This window comes from Epinephelus fuscoguttatus, linkage group LG1 (genome assembly GCF_011397635.1).
Source record: "Epinephelus fuscoguttatus linkage group LG1, E.fuscoguttatus.final_Chr_v1".
NCBI lineage: Eukaryota > Metazoa > Chordata > Actinopteri > Perciformes > Serranidae > Epinephelus > Epinephelus fuscoguttatus.
The window spans coordinates 21,555,925-21,565,467 of NC_064752.1; the positions used below are offsets into that span (position 1 = coordinate 21,555,925).

At 39.4% G+C, this 9,543-nt stretch overlaps 1 protein-coding gene across 1 annotated transcript in view; it reads left to right on the forward strand.

Moving 5' to 3' along the window:
* The window catches only part of pparg (peroxisome proliferator-activated receptor gamma), a 41,998-nt gene extending 37,851 nt beyond the window's left edge, over nt 1-4,147 (forward strand). Inside the window, exons 8-9 of the mRNA XM_049583111.1 lie at nt 16-259; nt 2,815-4,147. Coding sequence (XP_049439068.1) covers nt 16-259; nt 2,815-3,062 — 492 coding nt within the window. The 3' untranslated portion in view covers nt 3,063-4,147. The remainder of the gene's footprint in view (nt 1-15; nt 260-2,814) is intronic.
* Nucleotides 4,148-9,543: the final 5,396 nt, after the last annotated feature.

A 9,543-nucleotide genomic window follows, 5' to 3' on the forward strand; every position in this document is an offset into this window, starting at 1 on the left:
TCACTTCTGTCCCAGGTCACTCTGCTCAAGTATGGCGTGATCGAGGTCTTAATCATCATGATGGCGCCTCTGATGAACAAAGACGGGACCCTGATCTCCTACGGACAGATCTTCATGACGCGGGAGTTCCTCAAGAGTCTCAGGAAACCTTTTTGTCAAATGATGGAACCAAAGTTTGAGTTCTCAGTCAAGTTCAACACGCTGGAGCTGGACGACAGCGACATGGCGCTGTTTCTGGCTGTCATTATCCTCAGCGGGGGTGAGTGGGCTTTTTGTTTGTTGTTGTTTCTCTTTCCTGCAGGATGTGTTAGGTCATAGTAACCTAGTCTTAGTAGTGTTGAGGGAATAAATTGATGCGACTGTCGTACATTAATATAAAGTTGCAGCCAATAGAATGTTGGCTTGGGTTACATGATAGCTGTACAGTCTTTGTGCTAATGGCCACCATACAGGAGAAGACTCTGAGAAGACTTGGAAAACTAAAGTCAGACACGTTCTCACATCCAAAGACTGTGAGTTTTTTTGTCAAACACTATATAATTTTACAAAGTCTGGGGGTCTTGAAGGGTCACTGATTCCAAGACTACAACTAGATTCATTTTAAGATTAAATCCCATCCTGCTCCTGGTGGAAAATACTACACCAAATTCTCTTTAAGAAATATGACATATTAACATTTGCCTACATGTCCGCAGAAACACATAACTCTAGAAACATAAGATAAAAGGGGCCATATGTTGACAGTGTTTTTGTCAATTCAGCATCAGTCTATCCATAAAGATAAACTATATTTGTGTATGGGGTGTCGGTGGCCTAGTGATAGAGCAGGCGCCCCATGTACAGCGGCCCGGGTTCGAGTCCAGCCTGTGACCCTTTACATTTTGGATTTTGTCCCCTCAACTCGCTACCAGCCTCTGTAGGTTAGCTGCGTTGTTTTAGTGGGAGGAGACTGTGGCAATTAAAAGTAAACCATTTCAGAAGTTAAGATTTCTAACACGAATAAGTGCTGGTTGGTGGATCAGATACATGCCAAATACACAAACTCTTAATCATGCCACAAAATCACCAATTTCTCCTCCTTGTCCGAAGTCAAAGAGAATCAGAGCTTGTTCACGCTCTTGCTCCTCCTCAGAGTCCCCTCCATGTTTACTGTCTTCCTAAGATGCTGCTTCCTGTTGTATGCTGGAGAGTGCGAAGCTATTGGTTGTTAACAGTGTTTACATCATTGAACTTCAGTATTTGCATGAGCCAAGACTAAAAACTCACGATAATCTTAAACATGTTTGATTTTGTTGGAACTTCAAGACGAGAAAAAGATTGCATTAAGACAGCTGACTGTTTTATGACCACCTTACACCAGACGATCGAGATCACGTGAGCCCGCACCAGCTGAGGTAGAACTCTCTGGATTTTATTCCAACATTGGGAATTTGTCTGCAACAGTGTAATCACTGAAAAAGTTGTTTGGTTTAAGGCCGATAGAGGTCTTAATGCTTTCCAGTGTCTTTTCCAGTGTTTATGCTAAGCTAAGCTAACTGCATCCAGCTTCATACAGAAAACACATGTGAGTGTGTTATCAACCTCCTCCTGACAAGAAAGCAAATCAGCATATTTCCCAAAAATCTGACAATTAATGTTTTATTCCTGACCAGCTTACAGTGCAGAATAGTGTATGTAATATAGCTTTAAACAAGTTCCTGTAAACAATAGGGCTGCAACTAGTGATTATTTTCATTGTCGATTAATTTGTTGATTATTCTCTTGATTTTTTGATTGGTTGTTTGGTCTATAAAATGGTAAAAAATGTTGATCAGTGTTTCTCAAAGCCCAAGATGACACCCTCCGATGTCTTGTTTTGTTCACAACCCAAAGAGATTCAGTTTAATGTTATAAAGGAGAAAAGAAACCAGAAAATATTCACATTTCAGAGAATTTTGACTTTTTTTTTTTTTAAATAAGTTTTTAAATAAGTTGGTGAGTAATTTAATAGTTAACAACTAATTGATTACTCGATTAATTGTTGCATCAGGTTGTGTAATTAAAACAAAAGATATTTTATGGCAGACGTGTGGCATCAGAACAATTTATATCACTGTGAATGTCAAGCGTCTGCTGTTAACAATCTGTCATTGACCCCCACTGCATTATGCACGCTATCGATGGTTAGCCTTGACCCCGTTATCCGTTTACTGGAAGGTTTCACATGGGATCAAGAAACAGCAACTTTAACAAATGTGTCAAGATTTGAAAACAGCAGAGCTTTGACCCATTTTAAAAAGAGGAGGTGAAGTTTCACAGACAACTGAGAGTCACTCAGCTTTGCTTGTTTCTTCACATTTTTCCTCTGTTATTCATCATTAATAGAAAAAAGAAAAGGCGTGAGAATGAGGCGTGAAGGTTTTTGTACTGTCACTCCTCTGTCTTTATAATAAAGTAAAGACTTTTTAGGAACCACTGATTAAACAATTCCAAAGTTTCAATGATTGTGTAACAGTAAATCAATCCTCACTCACAAACCCAAACTATTTGATCTAATATTGCTGGTTAGCGTGTGGATGCTTGATAAAAGTCCGGCCTTGAACCTGATGAGGATGAAAATCAGACATTTAAGTTAATAATTAACATAAATGACTGAGATTACAGCCTAGTAAAGATAAGACGGCTTTTGTAAATAGCAATAACACAGTTCAGTCAGGTAATAAGGGACGGCTAAATTAAGTCTTCTCAGATAATAGAAATGTTGACCTCATAGATGCTTAACGTGTCACCAGAAATATCATTGATGTATCCTCCGTGTCTCTGTAACCCATCCAGACCGCCCTGGCCTGCTGAACGTGAAGCCCATCGAGCAGCTCCAGGAGACGGTGCTCCACTCACTGGAGCTGCAGCTGAAGCTAAACCACCCAGACTCTCTGCAGCTGTTTGCCAAGCTGCTACAGAAAATGACCGACCTGCGTCAGATTGTCACCGACCACGTTCACCTCATCCAGCTGCTGAAGAAGACGGAGGTGGACATGTGCTTACACCCGCTGCTGCAGGAGATCATGAAGGACTTGTATTAGAAATTCAACGGGAGAAAAGGACGAGTAGAGAAAGAGGAATAAAAGAGAGATTTTATTTTTAAAATCACGACTTGTGAAATTGTAATGATGAGCGCTTTGTGCTGCTGGTGTGTTGAAATAAAGGGAGGTAGCCAGACAGCTGACTGAAATTGAGAAAGAGATGAGGAAGAACGGGGAAAAGAGAAATCAAGGAAAGAAGGACAGAATCTGAGTGTTAGATCTTGTCTAGACAGCAGCGCACGAATAACTTGTGGCGCACAGTCATTTAGCCGCTGCTGAGCCCGGACATTCTGTGAATGAGTCGGCTGCCAAGTTAAATAAGAAACTACCACCTATGCACCAACCAGGATGAGTGTCTGCGGCTCGCTGACAGAGCGGGGACTTTCTTTTTGGCAGAGCTGAAGCTTAGAATGGCAAGTGCTCAACGCAGCCTGCTTCAAGTGCCTTCAGGAGAAATCACTGTGAATATTTCTTAAACCGTGCGTAACACAGCAGAGTGCGTGTTGTCCATCTGCAGCTTATCTACATGTTGCGCTACCACCGCCGTGTCGGCAGCAGCCGTGTGTACGTGCTTCAATACCTCTGTGAACGCACACAAAAATGCATGAACGCCCGCACGCACACACACACAAAACAATGCACAGACAGCCATTTTCTGTTTTGACATCAGGGTGAAGGTGCTATCTCTCGTTAATCAGCTTTATCCAAAGACACAAATCAGATTATTGCCTGTAACATATTTTTGTCTCGGCCACCTGCAGAAACTGTGAGAAAGTGAGAAGCCAACAAAAGGCATGCTGCCAGATGACTTCCTTTTGTTTGGAATGAATGCCATTTAGAAAAAGATATATGACACATGTATAATGTATATTCTTATGTATTATTTTTGTATGGATGAAATTGTCAACACGCTTTTCAGCTTTGTTTTATTTGAAATTCTTTACAGTGGTTGAGTTATAATTTTTACTATGAAATTATTTTTTATCTATGCAAACTGTCCAATATGTCTGTGTTCATGTCGGGGGGTCTGCAGACAAAGGGGTCGGATTAATACAAGTGGGGGGAAAGAATTGTTGTAAATAAAACATTTTCTAACTTTTTATTCGGAGTCTGTCTCCTGCTTGAAGTCAGGCGGGTGGACCTGCGATGTACGGGCAAAAAACATTTCCTAATAATGATCTTTCTTGAAAGCATTCCAGTCACCCAGACTGGAAATCTGTTTTGCAGTCATTACATCAGCTGTCCTCAGCGTCTCTTACCAAACACACACACACCCTGTTGGAATGATTGCAACATCTGAACTCTGCTGAACCGCGCCAGGAAACTAAACTCTGTGGATTCACATCTGATCAGCGAGTGGAGAGGTGGTGTTATCTTCTAATAGTATAATGTTTTTTGACATGCTGTTTTTTCTTTGTTTGTTTGTGGACAGAGCAGTTTACAGAGAGACAAGGAATGAAAAGAATAGGTAAGAGATGTGACAGCATACAACAACAAGGTCAGAGTCAAACTCAGGACAAACCTCAACACACGTTGCAGGTTCACTGACACGGAGCCTCGCTACTGTCAGGCTCTTTGCCAAGTTACAAGTCTGTAAATACACAAACTCTCAGTAGATGATTCCCTTCATGTGAGGAATAGAAGGTGAGCGATAGGGCCAAAAACAATATTAAGATATTTAAGAATATTTTTGGGATAATGATAAGATAAAGAAATACTTCTTCACGAACGTAATAGCAAGAAAGTAAGTGTGGTTTCATATGTCAGCATAAACAGTTTGCTTTTAAAAGTTCAGTAAAAACGGTTTGTAAACAACCATAATAACCCTCTGAGTAAGATTCTGTTTCTGTATAAAATATAAATAACAAGTACAACAAAATAAAATCAGCCACAAGTGCACATCTAAACACTTGCCAGATAAAAAGATAACCTTAAATCTTAAGTGCAAATGTAAGTAGAGGGTATTCCAAAAATAAACAGTGATACAAATGTCCCTTAAATCTTTGTTGTAAATAAATGTTGTGAACAGTGATAACAAAATTAGGTATAATGTGCAAAACATACACCTGATGCTGCCAGTCACAGGCAGAAGTAGGTCTCCGGTTGGCTTTACATGTGTTTTACATTCATAGACACGTTCTTTGAATGTAAAACACGAGCATATTCACTGAAGCAGGCCTCAGCACTGACCTTTGGCAGCTCATGTCATTGCCTCCTGTGAGGAATTTATGTTCAGTAAAATCCACCACTGTGATCAGGCTCTATCAGTGTTAGAATCATTGTCACTTAGATATGAGTCAGTAAAATATATATTGGACCTAAAGGGTGCTTTAAAAACACCTATATGTTTTTTATACACAATAGAGTGTGAAGATGTGTTTTGTCTCTTGTGAAAAAAACTTTAAACCTTGAACCTTGTTGTTCTGAAAATCTGTCAATCAAAAATGATCAGGTATCAGTAGAACCATTATTAGGTGAAGAACGCAGCATCAGTAAAGTTATATGGTCTCTTATTTCTCTATGTCTTGTTTGTGTTTTACAGATGTGTTTTAAAAATCTTGGTTGTCATTTTTTGGTTTCTCATTTTGTGTATAACATCAGGAAACAGCTGCACTTTCTGCCTCAGATATACAGCACATTATTCTACAAGGACCGAGCTTGTTGGCTCTGAACATGTAACATATACAGAACTCTCAGACCTGACTGTGGGATCAGTTCTTCCTCTTCATCGTAGCCCTTAAGCTCACCATCCTCACTATCAGCAGGAAAATACCATCAGGATCCTTTTGCCTCTTTGGACCATAAAAAGTACCTTTATTATGTCCTTAAATTATATCCAGTGAGTGTTTAGATAAACGTTAACCAGGGTCATTTTATATCATAATACATCTCCACCACAATGTTGCCTTAAGAAGAAACCAAATTGCACAAAGCAACCCCGAGGCACCAAATGGAAAATAACAGTTAAAGAGTGTTTATATAATACATCTTAAAACCTGCAATAACTGATTGAAGTAACGGCTGGGATATAAAAACACTGAGATGAAAGATGTTAAAAAGTTCTGCATAGCAGAGGAGAACTGAAGAGTCAGGTGTGAATCAATCTCTGAACCCGCTGGCCATCATCTTTGTTGATAATAAACCTCAGGATATCCAGGCCAAGACTTCCTCTTCCATGTACAAGAATTGAAAAAAAAAAAAAAGAAAGACAAAAAAGAATAACCTAACTATTAATAAGAAAAGCTCAACAGACTTTTCCATAATAATAATAATTCTAATAAAAAGCTAAAAAAAAAAAATAGAAAATAAAAAAGTAACTTTGCTATTTATAGGAAAAGATCTTCCAACTTAAAAAAATAATAAAAAGCTAAAAAAAAAAAGTTATAACTACTCATTAAGATCTTCCCACTTCAATAAAAAAAATATATGAAAAGAATAATAATACGAAGCTAAAAAAAAGTTTTTACTATTCATTTTTAGACTCTTCCAAATCTTAAAAATAATAGTATTAATAAAAAACAAAAAAAGTTAGAATAATAATGATAGTAAGCTAAAAAATTAAAAAGCAACCTAACTATTTACAAGAAAAGCTCTTCAAAGTTTTTCCATAATAATAATGATAAAAAAAAATAATAAAAAGACTAAATGCTATTCATTAGAAAAGATTTTCCAAATTTAAAAAAAATAAAAATAATAAAAAGGTAAAAAAGGGGTGACACGGTGATGTGGTGGTTAGCACTCTCGCCTCACAGCAAGAGGGTTGCCGGTTCGATCCCGGGCGTGGGAGCCCTTCTGTGCGGAGTTTGCATGTTCTCCCCGTGTCAGCGTGGGTTCTCTCCGGGCACTCCGGCTTCCTCCCACAGTCCAAAGACATGCAGATTGGGGATTAGGTTAATTGATAACTCTAAATTGTCCGTAGGTGTGAATGTGAACGTGAATGGTTGTTTGTCTCTATGTGTCAGCCCTGCGATAGTCTGGCGACCTGTCCAGGGTGTACCCTGCCTCTCGCCTGATGTCAGCTGGGATAGGCTCCAGCCCCCCCGCGACCCTCAAGAGGATGAAGCGGTTAGAAGATAAATGAATGAATGAAAAGGTAAAAAAAAAAAAAAAAAGTTTTATCTATTCATTTAAAAACTTCCTAACTTTTTAAAGAACATGAAAGTTAGAAGTACTAATTTTACAATTGAAGAGAAAAATAAAAAAAGTTATAACTAGGGGCGTCGGTGACTTAGTGGATAGAGCAGGTGCCCCATGTACAAGGCTGTTGCCACAGCAGCCCGGGTTCGAGTCCAGCCAGTGGCCCTTTGCTGCATGTCATCCCCTCTCTCTCTCCCCCCTTCACGCTTAACTGTCCTGTAGATTAAAGGCAAAAAAATGCCCTAAAAATATCTTAAAAAAAAAAAAAAAAGTTATAACTATTCATTTAAAAAGATCTTCCAACTTAATAAAAAAATATTTAAAAAAAAAAAAAAAAAACTAAAAAAGTTGCAACTATTCAGCTAAAAAGATCTTTCAACTTAAAAACAAATAGATAATTTGATAAAAAGCCAAACTTTTGTCAGATATTGGCCGATGGGGTCTGAGATTTAATTTTGGCCACACCGACTGTTCACCTGCAGGCAACCAAAGCCCAATCACATGACTGGTCAACACAACCTGGACTACAAACAGAAACCAGAACACTTCTGATACTAAAACCTTGTAAAGCTGTCGACAGATTCTGCGTACACACACAGATTTGTGTTTATAGGTGTTAATTCTTAGTGGGGCTCATCACTACGAGCCTTTCACATAACTGCAGATATGTTGTTAATACAAGAAATATTAATCATCCAATCGTCATACATACAGGTTTTGTGATACCACACATTAAACCCACCTCTGCTCCTCACTCGATTCATCAGAAACATGGCATCTTTTTGAAACAGGAGGGTTTAAGAGCCAAAAAGACATCTGGTTGCTTCAGTGACGAGGCGTTAAGGGTCTCTGTCTTTATGCTGAGATGTTTTTCTCATTATAAGGACAAAGAGAGACGATGGTAACAATAAGATCTGCAGAGGAATGAGAGGAAAAGATGAGACGAGGAAAGAGCCAGGCCGTGAGAATGTAGCAGTTTAAGAAGAAGTTCGGCCCCTAAAAATAAGTCTTTGAGTTGGCAGATGATGGTAGTGGGGGGATTTCTGGCTCTGACCCGGATGGTCCTCTTGGATGGTTGATGATGATGGTAATTAAATGTGTTCTTTATGTCGAGTCAGCATATCCTCACTTTGTTACGGCCGGTCTCTGCTGACCGAGCCCTGCCAAGATTCCTGAGCTAATCTGCCAAATAATTTTCATAAAGTATATTTCTGCAGTTGTCCGTCCGCGCAGAGCCAAGTCCAAAGATAGCGGCTGTGATTTACACAAGGAAGTTTTGTTTTTGTTTGAGCTCCTTAAGAAACAGCAGCTCGGCTTTTATTTATTCTCTTTTGTTTTAGTATCGGAGAGGAATTTCACTCCCACCAGGGTGTGATACCTGATATGTGTGGGTCCTTGAACGAGCCTTGTTTCTGAAGTGATACACCTGCCGCTGTGAGACCAATATAGCTCCGGAGAAAGAGCTGTGTTTAATCTGCTGTTTACAGAGAAAACACCAGAGGAATTTAGATTATGGCACTTTTTGTTCTCGGGAGCTCTTCGGGAAAACATGTTGGACTCTCAGTAAGAGAAATAATGTAGATGCTCGGATGGTGGATTACGAGACAATGGGCACAGATATGAAAAAGGCCCCACCACCTTTCTAACATAAGAGCAAGGGACACAAAAATTTTGGTGGTTTTGCCTTTTTGTTGTAGTCATTTCCCATCAGTTTGTGGTCGATACCCTTTTGTGTGGTTTTGTGTCTCTTTATGGTGATTTTGAGTCTCTTCCTAGTCGGTACGTCTTCATTTTAGGGACATTTTGCAGGTGAAGGCCATGGCAACACATTCTCACTCCAACCTTGTCACATATCAACATTTGGTCATTGACTTTCCACGTCCACATACGATGTGAAAGGTACCCTGGGTGCGTTGTTTGTTGACGCTCTGGGACACTGTGTCAAGTTCTGCCTGTTACATGCATTGTCTTCTTTCAAAATAAACCTCTGTTTTTGCAAGACGTTTACCATTTACATACATTCTCTTTCAGAATAAAAGCACTATGTCAGTACAATACAGTAAATTGTCAGGGTTTTTTTTTTTTCTCGTTTTTTTTTTTTTTTCCAACAACTAACACACATGGTTGGCTTTAGGAAAGGGTTTAGCTGTAGAATCTTACGAGATGCTAACACCATTCTCTCAAGTGACAGTCGGTGTTTGTTGGACCCATCCACCACCGCTCACACCCACCTGACCTACTCAGACTTTCACCACCTTAACTTTTGTCCTTGTCTCACCGGGTTTCCCCCTGACGCTGCTGAGCGCTGTTTAACTATAACAGCGACTGGCCACAAATTATTCCG